Below are 18,604 nucleotides of genomic sequence, written 5' to 3'. Positions count from 1 at the left end.
AAATACAGGGAATTATAATTAGATTGGCATCGTTAAGGCCAAAACTCTAGACATTGCTACCTTATTTACTTTCAACCCTTGCCTTTAAGAGGCAAATGAACACAAAACACAGGTGAATCTTGCTTGGTTCTGAGACAGTGAAGGAATTTCCTCAGTATTTAAATATATTCACAAACCAGCTATAGAAATCTAAATATAAAACCAATCTCCAGCAAGTTTTAAGATGGCACTCACCATCTTTGCGAAAAGTTGAACATTACTAACAAAGTCTAATCATATCTTTAGAAGGGGTAAACAGTGATAGCATTTACTGAATTGGAATTACTATTAAAATTCAAAAACTGAACATACTCATTTAACCACAAGCCAGTCTTAGTTTTAAATCAGGACTGCTCAACAAAATATTCTGTCAGTCATTCATGATCTGAATTCTGGTGTATGAGATCTATTAAAGTATGGTACACATAAAAAAGTCATGAGACATTTGTTTTGTAATAAATAAGGCAGTGGCCAATTATTACTCATTAGTAGCTTTTTTGAGATAAGCTATCAAGTCTGCCCTTTCTTCCTTCTTCTTAATGCCAACAAAGATCATTTTTGTTCCAGGGATGTACTTCTTGGGATTCTCCAAATTCTCCATCAGTGTATCCTCTCCCCAGGTGATGCCTTTGTTCTTATTGGCGGCTGTGTTAGAGTATCCAGGGGCCTGACCTGTCTTCCGCCCAAAGAGACCATGGAGATTTGGCCCAGTCTTGTGCTTGCCTCCCTTTTCAACGGTGTGGCACTGGGAACACTTCATAACAAAAATCTTCTTGCCTTTCTCAACATCACCCATATTTAATTCTCTTTTTAGTCGCTGGCACAATGAAGATCCCGCTCCGAAGCAGGACGTCTAACTTCATTGATGATTTTTTATTCATCCTCTAGGAGGTTACCTAAATGTGATGAAGGTTATTTGATTTAATGGATGCTTCATCTCTGGATCTAGTGAGAATCTTGGGGCATTATAAGAAAGAGAAGGAACTGGTTACAGTGGCTCACTCCTGTAATCCTAGCACTTTGGGAGGCCGAGGCAGGCAGATCACTTGAGGTCAGGAGTTCGAGACCAGCCTGACCAATATGGCGAAACTCCACCTCTACTAAAAATACAAAAATAAGCTGGGTGTGGTGGCACGTGCCTGTAGTCCCAGCTACTCGGGAGGCTGAGGCAGGGCAGGAGAATCGCTTGAGCCTGGGAGGCACAGGTGGCAATGAGCCAAGATTGTGCCACTGCACTCCAGCCTGGGCGATAGAGCAAGATTCCATGTCAAAAAAGAAAAAAAAGAAAAAGAAAAAGAAAGAAAGGGAAGGGAAAGTATAACAGAGAGAAGCTGACATTAGAGGTACAGTGGTCTCTTGCCTTTCCTGGGAGTGAAGTGGAAGCACAAAAACCAGTCATATGTCACTCACTAGACTGCTCCTGGGGCCAATTCCTGGCTCTCCTTATTAAGCACTTATGTGCCAGGCCACAGCTAAGGGTGTCCACATACATTCTTCATTTGCTCCTCATAACCACTCTTCCAGACAACATTTATCATGCTAACTTTCAAATGAGGGAAGAGGGACTCCCAGAGGTTAAGTGGCTTGGCCCAAATCACATGACAGGTAAGTGGTAGTGTTCAGGTTCAAACCTTAGTTTCCTAATCCCAGACATATTTCCATTGAGTACACTGTTCTTATCCATAGTGGGTTCAGTTCCATATTCAGAGGCCATGCAGAAGGAGGAGGAATAGCCTTCATTCTTCTTGACTGGGTATGTGATTAACTAGGTGGTTTGCCCAGGATATTTGACTCTGATAAATCTCTTTATTGAAGGCTTATTCATGTCCTCTAGTTATTTAATCATCATTTCCAGAACCAAGAAAACATGTCATAATAAAAAATAAAACAAAAAGCTATCATAAATTTCCAAACTTGGAATATAAATGACTGATCCATTACCCTTAATTTACATGCCTATGAATTAAACTTTACAAGAGTCTCTCTCCTCTGGCAATGTCCTGTGAAATCCTGTCTCTGGGAGACTTTCTGGTTGGGGCCCAGTGCTTTAGTCCTGGCTGCATTTCCTGGAGTTCATGTCCTCTTCAGATTTTTAATTTATATTTATTTATGATGCTTCTAGGTTAAGTCTCTGGTTTCTGTAAGAAATCCAGTTTCCTCTGATAATTCTCTCTATTGTGTCTAAACTACAGATGAGAGTGGTAGAATGTCTTGATTCTGGTTCATTTGATTTTCTCAGTTAACATTTGTTAAATATCTACGTTGCAGGTACTGTACTTAGTGCTGCATACATAAAAGTTTTGCTGCCCTTGAAGCTGTCCTATCTGAGAGGCAGACATGGAAAAAAATAATTCCCGAACAGTGTGGCAAGTACCCAGGACCAGTGCTGGCACAAAGGCAGCAGAGAGATCAACACTGCCTATCAGAAAGAACAGGACCAAATGGAGGAGGGGCTGCACTGATGGACCCAACTGTCAGATTTTTGGGGGAACACATCATTGCATTTCCTTGGGCCACCCAAAAAGACAGAGAAAGCCAATGGTTTTGCAGATTTGTGGAGCGCCAGCAACTGTTCCTCAAATGAGCAGATCATAGGTGGCTTCTATCAGAATATATCTAATTTGAGGACAAATGCTACCTTATCTTTTTTTTTCTTATTACATCTGCTTAATTTTCTTAGTCTGCCTTAACCAAGGGACCCCTAGGTTTTTAAACAGGCAGAACCATACAACCTAATAAATAATAAAGAGGGTTTTGATAAAACCTTGGGATTAAAAGTTAACAGGAAGATTAGAGCCACAGCAATTCAGGTCCCTCTACAAGGTTGAGTCATCACTTAGACCTTCACCATGGACCATGAAACATCTCCTCTTCCTGTCTTTCCACAGCTAAAACTTTCCAAGTACATTTCCATGATAAATAAGATTTAGTCTTGGATAGAGATTTATTCTATTTTGGTCTCAGCCTCTTGGGAAATCAAGTGTAGAAGAAAAGGCTAAGTAGTGCAGCCTTAATCATAGCCAGGCCTGACAGTGGTCACCGCTTCTCTTCTATAGAGGCCACTGTACCCCTCTCATGACCTGAAATGTGACAGAAGATGTGTTCTGGGCCTCTTGGTTCCATTTCTGGAGAAGCATACAAATGCCTCCATTAAGCTGGGGACCTCGCAAAGGACAAACCGTTATCAATTTTGTTGGTGCATTAATCAAGAATTTGGGTTGTATTAAAAGTAATTTGATAAAGTCTTTGGTCACAATAATCACAATAATTGAAGATAAAGTCTAAGAGCTTGGGGAGACACGGCTAGAAACTTTGTTATGAGTTTAATTTTTTTTAACTGATAACATTTCCTACAATGCATTATTTCCTAAAATGGTAAGAGTTATATTATACAAAGTTTTCATTCCCATGTGGAAAGCTGGTTGAGAAACACTGGAAAATTATAGGACCATCACTACAAGACCAGAACGAGGAATTTGATAGGTTGAGAATCTAGTTTGGTATGGGTGTCAGAATTGCTCATACTTTGCTATAGAAAACCTGAGGGGCCGGACTAGGCCAGGAGAAGAAATCTTGATTAGGAGAAGCCAGAATTCTGGCCAGGCATGGTGGCTCACTTCTGTAATCACAGCACTTTGAGAGGCTAAGGCAGGAGGATCGCTTGAGGCCAGGACATCAAGACCAGCCGGGGCAACATAGCAAGATCCTGCCTCTACAAAAGAAATAATTTAAAAAGCTGGGTGAGATGGCATGTGCCTGTGTACCTGGGAGGTGGAGGTGGGAGAATTGCTTGAGCCCAGAATTTGAGGTTGCAGTCAGCTATGATCCTGCCACTGCACTCCAGCCTGGGTGACAGAGTAAGAATTAAAAAACCCTGTCTCTAAAAATTTAATGAATTAACATTTTTTAAAAATAAGGAGGAAGCCAGAAGCCTAGAACTAGAAAAAGAGTAAATATGAAGCATCAGGACCAGATGAAGTAAAGCGATACATTTTGAAAACAGTCAAACCAATAAGACAACCTGGAATAGATCCAGAAATAGGGTTCAAAAGGGCTTGGGGTCAGAAGTTCAGGAAGGGGGGCATGAAAATGAGAGAGCCCTGGAAGTCTGCTTTCTGTGATGCCAATGGGGAATGTTGAATAAAGTGAAGGAAGCAGACCTGGGTCCACAGTGAATCCTTCTGGATTTATACAGTGTTAGAATCCCAAAAATGTTTGAGAGCTGCAGGCCTTGGAACTCCTCCAGCTCAACCATCTCAATTTACAGATGAAAAAGCAGAGGCCCAGGGCACACAGCTATTTAGTGTCAGGCAGGATTCCCATTCTGCATTCTGGGCTTTCTCTGTGACTTCACACTCCAGCTGACTAGCAAACTTTTTAGTTCCACGTATAATCCAGCAGCTACTATATGCCAGGCCCTATGGTAGATGGTGGTGATTCAAAGATGCATGTGGCTATTATGATCTAATTGGTGAGGCAGAGAGCTTCAAAACTAATTCTAACTGGTAAAAATTACCAATGGACTTTAATATATGGGTAAATGCATATGTTAACAATGCTAAATGAGAAAATAGCAATGAAATTGTATATATAGTTGACCCTTGGACACATATTTGAACTGCACAGGTCCACTTACACACATTTTATTTTTCACCCAAAAGAGGTTAGAAAACAGCATTTTCAGGCAGAACTGCTTAAACAGAGGGCAGACTTTTCCTATATGCGTGTTCCCCAGGGCCCACAACTGGACTTGGACTTGAATATGAGATGATTTTAGTATGGGGGGCTGAGAGAAGAGGGCCTGGAACCAGTCTGTTGAGTGTAACGAGGGACAATGCTAAGTGTGTTATGATCTCATTAAAAGTACATAGAAACTTGAGATATGCAGTAATTCACTAACAAACCGAGTGTTACAAGACATGCTAAGACCTTGTGTCATAAATACTTGTGCATTTACTTGATCTCCCCGCTTTAGGGCCAGGACTGAGTTTTGTACTCGTTGTATCAGGGCATCTTGCCCCAGACCTGTCACCCACTAGAATTTGTTGTTAAACAAATGAGGCTTCCTTCCTTATGTGGCCCCCCACCCCTCTTCTAAAGAGGACAATTAAAGTACGAGAGAACGGATGAGATTAGAACGCTGGTGGGACTGAGATGGGAAAGGACCTTAAAGGTTATTCGTCCAAAGAAGAAAACCAGCCTTTTCCCGGCAGACGGAAACTGACGCGCTCCCCCTGGAGGCAGCGCAGGATGCTCCCGGGAGTCCAGGCGTCCCAGCTTGGGGTCCCCATCCTCGTGTGCAGTCAGGGCACTGGTGGGAACCCTGGGCTCCAGGCGGCCCTCGCGCTTGGCGCTGGTACAAGTCGGGGTAACCTTACGGCTTGTGCATCCAGAGAAGCGAGGTCCCTGGTGGAGACTAGCTTGGGATAGGTTGGGGAGACGCCCTCCGTTCTTCTAGATGGCTGGGGTCTCAACAGCAAGCAGTGGGGAATAAGACTTACTGAACAAACCCTGAGACTGTTAAAGGAGTGCATACTATCAAAGGGACAGGCATCCCCTGTGAACCTACTGATGAATTTTTCCTAATGCTTAATTTAGCTTGTGGACAGAAATGCTGGGGCGAGACACGGCCAAGTCCGTCCTGTTCCTCCAGGGAAATCCCCTCTCCGCCCTCCCTCTCCATCTCCATCTCCTCTTGCCCACCTCCTCCTCCTCCCCTTCTCCCCCATCCCACCGCGCCCACCCCGCGTCATCGCCCCCTTTCCCCTCCCACCTCCCGGCCGTGGTGCGGCTCTGCTCTCTCCTCCTCCGCAGTCTCGGCGGGAGCTCCGGGTGCTGTGGCCCGGCCTTGGCTGGGCGGCCTTCGGCTCAGGCTGGCTGAGAGGCTCCCAGCTGCAGCGTCCCCGCCCGCCTCCTCGGGAGCTCTGATCTCAGCTGACAGTGCCCTCGGGGACCAAACAAGCCTCGCAGGTAAAGATGAAGCTCCCCAAACCCAACAACCTTAGAACTTAGAAATTTCCCTGAGAAAGGCAGGACCTACCCGAGGAGCGCTTCTTTGAAGGACTTTGAAGAAAGGGGTCAAACTTGGCACTTTCTTTCAGTCCTCAAAGAAACTAACCACCCTTCCCATAGGCAATTCTGTGTGCCGGCCTCTGCAGTTTAATATTAACAGCAACAATGTTTGCATTGGAATATAAACGGAATTCTTTCTGCTTAAGCAGTACCAGAGGGGACCCTCTTTATTTTTATGATTGTTAACAGATGCCATTGAGAAAGGTATAACACGCATTCCTGGAAAGTCTCTTTGGCGGGGTTACTATGAAAGCTAGCCTCTCCCTCTACCCTTTTATCAACTTGGCTGCAGGGGTCAGCAAAAGGAGCATAGGAAAACGTTTAGAAAATAAGGAGGCGAAACGAAGTAGAAAAGCTTTTGACTTGCTTTGAAATACTCTAGCTGAGGAAAAAAAGTGTGTGGGGTGGTGGTGGATGAAACATTGGCAAAATATTGACAATAGTTGAAGCTGGTGATGTGCACATGGGGGTTACACTTTTCTCTCGACTTTTAATAGTTTTCTCTGTGCTTTTGTGTAGTCGTGAAATTTTCTATAATAAAAGGTTCTTTAAAAAGTTGTAGAAATACTCCCGCTTGATTGCTCAGACGTTTTTACACTGTCCTTGATTTGAAAAGAAGCTGCATGCTGTGTCTAGGGGGCTTTCACCCCTTATTAACCCTTCTGACTTCTGAAATTCATTCTTATTTTATCCGAAGTACATTTGTCTCCCCAGAGGATTAAAAAAGTCATATTTTGCTGGCTGGAGAATTATACTTAGAATCTGGTTTATAATTTAGAAGACAGAATGTTAAAATCCCTGCCAAATAAGACATGTAGGCTTGAAAGTAGTGGCCAAGTATCATATGGAATTTTATTTTTATTAGGAAATATTAGAAGAGTTCCTTTAGTGAGGGAAGTGGTGGACGTGGATACTGTCTCCCATTTTTCTTCCAGATAGCTGGAAAAACTATATGCTTTTAAGAAGCTTTTTCATGTTTTAAAATGTGAGATTGTTTAGCATATACTTGGCATATAGTATATGCTTATTAGATGTTAAAATAAACAATTGCTAGTGTGAGTTAATTTTCTCCATTGGGTAAATTGTTTTCCTCTGCCCAATGCTCAAATATCCAACAAGCATATTGCATTTTAACAGTAGGATCAGACTCAGAATTTGGGAGGATGAAGCCACTTTGCCTCAGCACTGAGTTAACTTTGCAGATGAGAAATCTGAGATGGAGAGCTTAGGAAACAGTAAAGTCAAGTTAGTAGTATGCAAGCTGTTATTTTATAATTAAAAACTTTAAGCTTCATATAGGTAAAACTGATGTGAGTTAGCTAAAAACATTGTGACCATAGATACTTTAAAACCTGAAAAGTAGCATACCTATTTATAGATATTCTTTGCTCTCAAAGGCCAACTTGAAAAATACAGATAAGTTTAGCGCTATATGCTGTGCACTTCATAAGGCAGCATATGAAAGAATCCTCTTAGGGTTCCTTTAATGTCATTCACCCCAAATTTGATTGACCCGTAGCATTGCAGAAATTGCAGAAATTTACATGTACAGGTCATGGAAAAATAGCCCCAAAACAAAGGGAGGTTTTGTTTTTTATTGTGATGAGAAACAGAAGTTGTGGGTTACTGTAAAATAATCAACTGTGTAACTTTACCATCTTCCTTTCCCTCAAGTACTGCCAAACTTTTTAAACAGACTTTTTTTTTGGTCTCCATTTATGAAACTGAACTTGAAAATAGTGCTATGGTATGCTATTTTGAATAGAAATTGGCCCGCTGTCAATGAACTTTCTTGCCGTTTATTCTCAGCCTAGAATCAGTGGAGAGCTTATCCTTTAGTAATGGATTATAAAGTATTTGATAAACATATGTGAAATATCTGGCAGGTTCAAGATTTTCCTTAGCATTGAAATAAATTGTGGCACGTTTGGGGGACTAGTTCACAGTGCTGTAGGTCATGCTGGAAGTGTGCTGGCACTACAACTGTTTTTGAAAAACTCTGCCAGAAAATTGTCTGGCTGTAGACAGCATTATCAGCCCTCAGTTCATCAGGATGGGCTCCGTGGCCTGTAGGTGGGTTTTCTAAATGTAATAAATTCCATATGTCACAGCCATTTAGTATATTATTAGCCAGTTAGAAGTTTTGCCCCTGCTGAATCTTACATGCTTTTAAAATAAAATCTATTTCACAGCTGAGTAAGTGTAAATATTTTAAATACCGGCCTTAGATTTGCCATCAGCAGGCTAACTTTGCCATCTAGTGGTAGCAACGTGGATAACAGGCAAGTTCTTCCCTGGATGACTAGGAATTGAACCTTCCTGAGAAGCATTGATGAGTAAGTTACTTGTGTTTTCTCATTTGCGGTTTACTCTAGAACTTTAAAGCTGGAAGAACTCTTAGAAATGTTCTAGTCCAACTCAACAGTTAAGGACTATCAGATAGATTCTTTAAAAAAGGCTTCGAAATGATGCATGACAGAGTTAGCACTTGGTATGCATTTGTTGAATAGACACATTTACCGTTCTAATTCTTTTTTCTCCTCTAGCAATATTGCATGTCCTACCGCCATGAAGTTTTATCGTGATCTTCTGTTTTTAATGTTTTTAGATTTAAAATTGCATTTCTGTATATTATTTCTTAAAATAACACGTTTTCATTTATGTTTTAAGTCCCAGAAGGAAACATTCTTTTCCGCTGGATTTTTTTTTTTTTTTTTTTTTTTTTTTTTTTTTTTTTGGAGACAGGGTTTCCCTGTCTCATTCTAGTTGCCCAGGCTGGAGTGCAGTGACACAATCACAGCTCACTGCAGCCTCGACCTCCCAGCTTAGGTGATCCTCCCAACTCAGCCCAGAGTAGCTGGGACCACAGGCATGCGCCACCACACTTGTAGAGACAGGGTCCCCCTATGTTGCCCAGACTACTCTCAAACTCCTGGACTCAAGTGATCCTCCCATCTCAGCCTCCCAAAGTGCTAGGATTACAGGTGTGAGCCACCGCGCCTGGCCCTTTTCTACTTTTTAATCACTCCCTACTACTACTACTTGTTTTTTCTTTTTTTGACGCAGTCTCGCTTGTTGCCCAGGCTGGAGTGCAATGGCATGATCTCAGCTCACTGCAACCTCTGTCTCCCAGTTCAAGGGATTCTCCTGCCTCAGCCTCCCCAGTAGCTGGGATTACAGGTGCACAACACCACACCCAGCTAATTTTTGTATTTTTAGTAGTGACGGGGTTTTACCACGTTGGCCAGGCTGGTCTGGAACTCCTCACCTCAAGTGATCAACCCACCTCGGCCTCCCACACTGCTGGGATTACAGGTGTGAGCCACAGCATCCGCCACTCCCTACTACTTCTTTCTTTCTAAACAGTCAGGCAGACTGTTGTTTTTACGTGTAGTAGTTTCCTACTGCTGCTGTAACAAATTACCGAAAACTTAGTGGCTTAAAACAACACAAATTTATTACCTTATGCATCTGCAGATCAGAAATCTAAAGCTTTATTGTGATCTATTTTTAGTTTTTAAATTGCATTTATGCATGTTTTTCTTAAAATAACACATTTTCATTTATGTTCCTCCTTCTGGAAGTTCTAGGAAATACTTTTTTCCTCACCTTTTGCAGCATCTAGAGGGCACTCATATTCCTCAGCTCATGGTCCTGCGTTACTCTGGCCTCCGCTTCCATCTAGCAGCTCTTCCCACTCTTAACCCGTTTTCCTCCTTCTTATATGAGCCCCTGTGATTGCATTGGACCCACCTGGATAATCCAGAATAACCACTTCACCTTAAAATCCTTAATGTAATCGTATTTGTAAAGTCTCTTTTCTCGTGTGTGGGAAGTATTCACAGGTCTTGGGGATGAGGATATTTGGCATACCATGATGAGGCAGTTAGAGATGTATAAAATACCTTATAAATATCTACCTGAGTTTTGGCTCCCCCTGTTTGATATAAATAACATTTGTTTTAATCTTTGTGGAGAGCTTACTGTGCTCTGGGCATTGTGCCTATCATATTAGTTTCTCACAAAAATGTTCTAAAATATTATCTCTATCTAATAAATGTGGGAAATAATGTCTAGAGAGATTAGGTAACCTTCACAAGATCACAGTGTAACAAGTGGCAAGTGTACTTAAGTTGATTTGGCTTCAAAGCCTACTGCCCCCATAATCATTGAAACACTGTAGTTCTTACTCCCCTCTTTTATTACGTTACAGACACGATTATTTTCTCATACACTTTCTAACTTAAATGTTTCTAACTTATCTTTCTAACTTAAATGTTACCTCCATGCAGTGCTGCTGTCAGGGAGCGCCTCAGTGGGTCAGGAATTAGATTTCAGCATCTGTTCTCCTCAGCATCTGTTCCCCCAAAATAAAATTGACTATGAAAGTTTTTACAATTGTCATCCAAAACATCACTGATTTCTTTAGTGATTGCTTTATTCCTGTTTATGTCATTTGTAACTCTCCCCCTCTCCTGCTGTGGCCTTTTGCCTAAGCCATTTCTCTCTGCAGTTATTCGGAATCATCTGGCCAGGCCCCAGTGTCTCCCTGTTGTGTGTCAATCCTGAGTAGGTGGAGGATGAAAGTAGAGAAGATGAGAGCATGTCCTCGAATTTAGGTATGCGTGTAAACACAGCCAGTGGTGCTGGGAAGGACAGGTGTTGGGATTGCAGATGGCTAAATAGAGGACAGCCAAGTTTTAAAAGGTGGTCATGCAATCATTGGTGTGTCCTAACATACACACTAAGGTAGAGGGTGGTGTTGGCCCTACAGGGTCATTGATATGGCTGAGTAGTTCCTGACCCACAGCAGCCTCCCAGGAACTGTTTGACAGATCAATGCAAAGTCGTGTCGCATGGCAACATACTATATACATAAATATGGACAAGTTCCTCACTAGACATTACAAGGAACCAGGTGAAAAGAAAGGCATGAGTAATTGCGAATCTGTCACCTGGAAAGGGAAAGCAATTCAGTGCAGGTCCTTCAGTGTTAAGTCAGCATCTTTGCTTTCTCATAGACAGGAAAAATAATTGATTTGAAATATTAATACAGTGGGCAGCCTTCTAATCTTTCATTAGTTTGCCTGCTCTATCTAAGCTAGAATATAAACTTCTAGGGTAAAAAACAAAACACAAAAGAGAAACTGAGCCTTAAGGTATAATGTCATTTCATCATAGGATTCTATATACTCTAGATAGACTCACTCAAAAAGTTGAGTTTTTCTTTCATTGTAGATCACTCCCTTAGAGTAATTATGTTGACATAGACTCTGTTTCTTTTTAGACTGAGGGTCTGATGCAGTTCCAAAATTCCCAGTGAAGATCCACGCTATAAATAAGACACAGAAAATGCAATTTAAGTGTTTTGTGGCTGCAGAGTGTTTAATCACACTTAAGTTTAATAGCAATGAAAAAAATATATTACAGAGGCATGGATATTCATAGAAATGAGTAATTAGGAAAGCATTCATTTGGGAAGTCTCTAAAGTGAAGCTGTCCTTGAACAAAAAACAAAACAAAACAAAGAAAAAGGGAATTTTAGAGTGAGTTGGAAACTATCTATCTTGAAATAAAAATATTTGACTGTGAAACTGACTTTTTAGAACACTACAAGGTCTCTAATTTTGGCTTATATAACAACCTGTTCTGAAGTGATACAAATTCACCAATTAAGGTAGGATAATAATTATAAAATAACATGTGTTAACTGCTTACTATCCTCTGGGCTCAATAGTAATTCTTTGCATGTATCATCTCATTTAATCTCTATAACAATGTTATGAAGTTGAAATTACTGTAATATTATCCCCACTTTGCAGATGAGGAAAGTGAAACTTTGAGAGTTAATGAAATGTCCACATGTACATGCCTCATAAGTGGTGAAGAGGGAATTGAACCCAAGCCTTCCCACTCCTTGGTCTGCACTCATAACCACTATGCTGGAACAGATACAGAAATATTCTCAACGCTGAGAGCAGTCACATTTCTAAGAAACTATAAACAAATAACAAAAGGGTAATAGTAAGTGATCTCGTAGTTAAGTGTGGTCACGTCTGTTAATAGATTGGGTACAAATGTGTAATTACATCTCTTCCATCAGTAAGAGTTCGTCTACGTACACAGACATTCTTACTTCCTCCTTAATTCCCTTCTACTCAATCTGTCTTCAGGATCTAACCTATAATCAGCTGTGTGTGTGCTGACTCACAGTGGTGGACAGCAATCACTGCAACTTCGCTTTCATTCACCAAAATTGGAATTTGAAGCCCCAAATCCAAGCCATCTGGAAATGGACAGTGAAGGTCACAATTATATTGCAAGACAGGAAAAATGAGGGGGATGGGGAAGACAAGGGACGTTAGACTTTCAACATTTTATAGCTGCCCCTTCAATCGGGACTGTGTCTTTTTAGATCAACGAGTTAGTCCTTTTTGGACAATGGACATATGTAGATATCCACTGAACAAACTGTGGATTGCTCTATCAGTAAGAGCTATCATTTATGCCACATTGACATTTTTACCACAAGACAAACTTAGATTTTCCAAAAGAAAGTGTCCTTAAACATTTGCCCAATTTTAAATTACAGGCCAAATTAGGCTAAATCCGTGTCCTCTTATTACTGTGATTCTGAGGTCATATTACAAAGCTCTGCCCTTCCCATGCCCAAGGGTAGACGTGGGCATGGTTTTTATTCCTGTGGTGCACTGCATAGAGCTCCCTCGAAGGGCACCAGGCAGGGCTGGTGAACCAATGCCATTGAATGATCTGTAGTATGAGATATTGGAGGCATTCATTACCTTATGAATTTCATTTTTTGAGACATATGATCCTAGTTCACACCACTGCACTCCAGCTTGGGTAACAGAGCAAGACTGCCTCTCAAAAAATAAATAAAAATAAAAATAAATAAAAGTAAGTTATGTTTGTTCTTTATGAACTGGCTGAGTGATTTGATATTGTCAGTTGCTAACACAGTAAAAGAATGAAGTCAGAATAAATTAATTTTGTACACAGAGTTAAGCAGATGTCATTTAAAATCCAGATAAGCCATCATCCTTGCAAAGACCACCTTCTGGGGTACGGCTCATGTTGCTACACCAGAGCCTTGGCTACTGTAGTGGTTCTTAAACTTTATTGAGTGTCAGAGTCATCTGGAGGGCCGGTTAAACCCACCTGGGAACCGCTCTCCACCACCCTTTCAGGAGAGTTTTTAACAGTAGGTCTGGGCAGGCCCTGGGAATTAGCATTTTTAACAAGTTCCCAGGTAATGCCAAAGTTACTAGTGTAGGGACTGTCCTTTGAGAACCCCTGGTCTGGTGTTTCCTTTTGGTGAGCAACCAGGATTTGGGTTCTCAACCACCATTCATAACTGCTGTGAGAATGTGAACGTGAACACAGAGCAGGAAAACCATGCCTATGTCATTGGTGTTATCATTTGGTAAATCAAGTCATTGCTTTGCACCAAGCATGGTTTCAAAGGAACTAATGGCATTGGAAATTTCCCAAGTATTGGCTAAGGCCTTTGACTAGAAAATAGCTTTATCTACGTAGCCAGAAATAAAATTATACTTAAATACAATTCAACTCTGATGAGGCTTCCTTAAAAGTCTGGCTACAGAATTATGGCATAGGACAGACCTACCTGGGGAAAAAATATCTCAGTAACACTATTTAGACCTCCTTTATTTTGCCCAGGAATGCCTTTCACATGTGTATTGCTGCTCAGATCATTAGTATCAAGTGTTAAGATATACCAAGTGAGATACTTTGTGTCTCTTGACGTGGATATTTGGCTGACTTTCAAGCTTTGATGTAATCATATATTAAGTACACAGTGGACAGCTGTTGTCATAAAGAGCTAAATGAAAAAACAATTAAAAAAAAGTTTCCCACACCAAAACAACTCCCTTGATTGAAATTTTGCTGTGAATCAAGTAGATTTAAATATATATATATAAAATGATATATATCATTTTTATGTATTTTGATTTGTTGATAAGCTAAGTAGCAGCAAATAACTCTTTGATTTTCACTTTTTTTTTTCAGCCAAGGACATTAATTTTCAACCTGGGAACTATAATTTCAAGCGCTCAGTAGAGTTACTGAGTTGTGAGCCTTTTTCATTCTAATTAAATTAACTTGATGAAATACTATTGTGAAAAATTTCGTAGAAGACAAAATAAAATACTAAGTGGCTCTACTCTACAAAATCCTTGATGATATAATTACTGCTTTGCAGTGGTGACTATTAGAAAATATTGTAACATAACACAGATTTCCTCCTCTCCTCCCCTCCCCTCCCCTCTCCTCCCCTTCCCTCCCCCTCTCTTCTTTAACAGGGTCTCACTTTGTTTCCCAGGCTGGAGTTCAGTGCCATGATCATGGTTTGCTGCAGCCTTGACCTCCTGGGTTCAAACGATCCTGCCAAGTAGCAGGGACTACTTGCGTTTGCCACCATGCCTGACTAATTTTTTAAAAGTTTTTTTTTGTAGAGCTGAGGTCTCAGTCTGGTCTTGAACTCCTGTATTCAAGGGATCCTCCCATCTTAGCTTCCCAAAGTGCTGGGATTACAGGTGTGAGCTACCACACCCGGCCTGCTTAATATTTCCAAATGTATAATAGTTCAAATTAATTATGTTTTCATTAATATATCACATTTAAACAATAAATAGGTTAATGTAGCATACATTTTTGTTTGATCAAAATAATGTTTCAGTTTGTTAATAAAATTATTGTACTTGTATAAGACAAAATAAATTCTGTTGTATCAAGGGATACCGATATTGAACTCTGCATCAGGGTTGATTTTTGCCTTTTGTGCCAGTGCACACATCCTGTGGGTGTACCCTGTGGTACAATGGCTGTGGGCCATTGCTAATGTGCTTTCTTTTCCATGCAAAAACCAAATAAATAAAATAAAACTTATCAGAAAGCATTGAGGATGAAGGTATTGTAGGGATAAGCGAATGCTGAATTGCCTCTGCTTTATACAAAGTACAAATCATTTGCTTAAGTCTTGATATTTTAACTATTAGTTAAAAATGACTTGAAGCATAGTTCGCAAATAACAGTGACACAGGGTTCAAAATTGCTGCTCCAGCGTGCTCCTACTATACCCACCTCCAAGCAAAGATTGACACACATCAGTTCCACTAAATAGATACATGTACGTGCCAGTGAGCCTCAAGAAAAGAAAAAGAGGGCAAGAAGATTTGAACAGTAGGAAAAGTATTATATAATTTATTACGTGCTGGCACCTTTAACAATATTTAAATAAAACAACAACACTGGTCTTAGATAGTGAGACCTATGGTGAAAAGGGACTATATATAGCCATTATTATGTCCTCCCAATAGCCTGTACTTCATAAATTCTTACACATAATTTTAATATGCAGTAATGTCCCACCATAAAGCATTTTGTATGATGCTTTGCTTAGATGGTGGTTTCAAGCATAACTTTGTTTTTTAACAAAGCATGGTACATTTTTCTTACTTTAGCATAAAATGGCCTGTGCTGTATATTTTCTTTTTATGACCAGGAGTTCTATAAAAATCAAAGCAGATCAATAGAAGATTAATTAGCAATTTATTTATTGCTAACACTCTTACTGCTTTAAAACATTATCCAGTAATTTGCATTGCACCTTTACATCAGCTTGGGCTGCCAATCCTGGTTCATGGGCATTCACTGTATTCAATGAGCAGTTTTTTTTAGCTCTGTGCTAGGCAGTTACAGTCTAGAGATGAAGAAGTAATGATCCCTGTTTTTAAGTAGCTAAGTGTTGGAAAAGACCGCAGCGCATTTGCTGCTGTCTTTATTTCTAAATCATCTGGATATAAAGTTGTAGGATACCTAAGGAGGAGAGTGTGGCTTAGCCGACAGAGGATCCCAACCTACTACCCTATTGTACTCTCTCAGGCACTGGGCTGTTAGGGGAGATGGAGGGGGAGGTGACAGGATGACAGGTTGGGGTGGGAGCGAGGTCGATTAGGGCTGACAGAGGGAAGTTTGGGTGAAAAACAACTTACTGATTTTGGAAGTCTATGTGAGCCCACTTACCAGCGTTTATCTAATCTCAAAAGCTAGGTAAGGTGGAAATAAGGGCACCTCTTTGTGGGGAAGGTACATTTAGGATCCAAGGCCTAAATGAAATGGATAAGATTGAAAAAGAAAACATTGTAAACCTCTCTCTTTTTCTGTTTTTAAGGAAAAAATTAGAAGATCAAAATGGAAAATATGCTACTTTGGTTGATATTTTTCACACCCGGGTGGACCCTCATCGATGGATCTGAAATGGAACGGGATTTTACCTGGCACTTGAGAAAGGTACCCCGGATTGTCAGTGAAAGGACTTTCCATCTCACCAGCCCCACATTTGAGGCAGATGCTAAGATGATGGTAAATACAGTGTGCGGCATCGAATGCCAGAAAGAACTCCCAACTCCCAGCCTTTCTGAATTGGAGGATTATCTTTCCTATGAGACTGTCTTTGAGAATGGCACCCGAACCTTAACCAGGGTGAAAGTTCAGGATTTGGTTTTTGAGCCGACTCAAAATACCACAAAGGGAGCATCTGTTAGGAGAAAGAGACAGGTGTATGGTACCGACAGCAGGTTCAGCATCTTGGACAAAAGGTTCTTAACCAATTTCCCTTTCAGCACAGCTGTGAAGCTCTCCACGGGCTGTAGTGGCATTCTCATTTCCCCTCAGCACGTTCTAACTGCTGCCCACTGTGTTCATGATGGAAAGGACTATGTCAAAGGGAGTAAAAAGCTAAGGGTAGGGTTGTTGAAGATGAGGAATAAAAATGGAGGCAAGAAACGTCGAGGTTCTAAGAGGAGCAGGAGAGAAACTAGTGGTGGTGACCAAAGAGAGGGTACCAGAGAGCATCTGCAGGACAGAGTCAAGGCTGGGAGAAGAAGAAAACAATCTGGCGGGGGTCAGAGGGTTTCCGAAGGGAGGCCTTCCTTCCGGTGGACCCGGGTCAAGAATACCCACATTCCGAAGGGCTGGGCACGAGGAGGCATGGGGGACGCTGCCTTGGACTATGACTATGCTCTTCTGGAGCTGAAGCGTGCTCACAAAAAAAAATACATGGAACTCGGAATCAGCCCAACAATCAAGAAAATGCCTGGTGGAATGATCCACTTCTCAGGATTTGATAACGATAGGGCTGATCAGTTAGTCTATCGGTTTTGCAGTGTGTCCGACGAATCCAATGATCTCCTTTACCAATACTGCGATGCTGAGTCGGGCTCCACCGGTTCCGGGGTCTATCTGCGTCTGAAAGATCCAGACAAAAAGAATTGGAAGCGCAAAATCATTGCAGTCTACTCAGGCCACCAGTGGGTGGATGTCCACGGGGTTCAGAAGGACTACAACGTTGCTGTTCGCATCACTCCCCTCAAATACGCCCAGATTTGCCTCTGGATTCACGGGAACGATGCCAATTGTGCTTATGGCTAACAGAGACCTAAAACAGGGCGGTGGATCATCTAAATCACAGAGAAAACCAGCTCTGATTATTGTAGTGAGATCACTTCATAGGTTATGCCTGGACTTGAACCCTATTAATAGCATTTCAACGTTTTTTCAAAATCAGGAGATTCTCATCCATTTAAAAAATGTATAGGTACAGATATTGAAACTAGATGGACACTTCAATGCCAAGCATATACTCTTCTTTACATGGTGATGAGTTTCATTTGTAGGAAAATTTTGTTGCCTTCTTAAAAATTAGACACACTTTAAACCTTCAACAGGTATTATAAATAACATGTGATTTCTTAATGGACTTATTCTCAGGGTCCTACTCTAAGAAGAATCTAATAGGATGCTGGTTGTGTATTAAATGTGAAATTGCATAAAGGTCGATGGTAACACAATTAGTATCAGGATAGAGACAGAAAGTTACAACATAGTTTGTACTACTCTGAGATGGATCCATTCAGCTCATTCCCTCAGTGTTTATATTGTGTTATCTGTTGGGTCTGAGACATTTAGTTTAGTTTTTTTGAAGAATTACAAATCAGAAGAAAAAGCAAGCATTATAAACAAAACTATTAACTGTTTTACTGCTTTAAGAAATAACAATTACAATGTGTATTATTTAAAAATGGGAGAAATAGTTTGTTCTATGAAATAATCTAGTTTAGAAATAGGGAAGCTGAGACATTTTAAGATCTCAAGTTTTTATTTAACTAATACTCAAAATATGGACTTTTCATGTATGCATAGGGAAGACACTTCACAAATTATGAATGATCATGTGTTGAAAGCCACATCATTTTATACTATACATTCTATGTATGAGGTGCTACATTTTTAGGACAAAGAATTCTGTAATCTTTTTCAAGAAAGAGTGTTTTTCTCCTTGACAAAATCCAGCTTTTGTATGAGGACCATAGGGTGAATTCTCTGATTAGTAATTTTAGATATGTCCTTTCCTAAAAATGAATAAAATTTATGAATATGACTTTTAAAA

At 40.6% G+C, this 18,604-nt stretch overlaps 1 protein-coding gene and 1 pseudogene across 3 annotated transcripts; one reads left to right on the top strand and one right to left on the bottom strand.

The window, feature by feature from the left end:
- Nucleotides 1–280: 280 nt before the first annotated feature.
- On the bottom strand, nucleotides 281–858 carry LOC102125088 (cytochrome c pseudogene; annotated as a pseudogene).
- A 4,993-nt stretch (nucleotides 859–5,851) lies between these two features.
- On the top strand, nucleotides 5,852–18,604 carry PRSS35 (serine protease 35). Of its 3 annotated transcripts, none has more exons than XM_045391167.1 (3): nucleotides 5,852–6,009; nucleotides 10,625–10,730; nucleotides 16,328–18,604. In XM_045391167.1, exon 3 carries the CDS (start codon nucleotides 16,348–16,350, stop codon nucleotides 17,584–17,586), a length of 1,239 nt encoding a protein of 412 aa, XP_045247102.1. In that variant the 5' UTR covers nucleotides 5,852–6,009; nucleotides 10,625–10,730; nucleotides 16,328–16,347; the 3' UTR covers nucleotides 17,587–18,604. The 3 variants fall into 3 exon arrangements, with proteins under 3 accessions (XP_045247102.1, XP_065399842.1, XP_005552518.2); XM_065543770.1 differs by having other exon boundaries at nucleotides 10,609–10,730; XM_005552461.3 differs by lacking the exon at nucleotides 10,625–10,730.

Source organism: Macaca fascicularis, chromosome 4, assembly GCF_037993035.2.
Source record: "Macaca fascicularis isolate 582-1 chromosome 4, T2T-MFA8v1.1".
In the NCBI taxonomy this organism is placed as follows: Eukaryota; Metazoa; Chordata; class Mammalia; order Primates; family Cercopithecidae; genus Macaca; species Macaca fascicularis.
The sequence above is the reverse complement of the archived record's forward strand: the minus strand, read 5'-3'. Positions and strand labels throughout refer to the sequence as shown.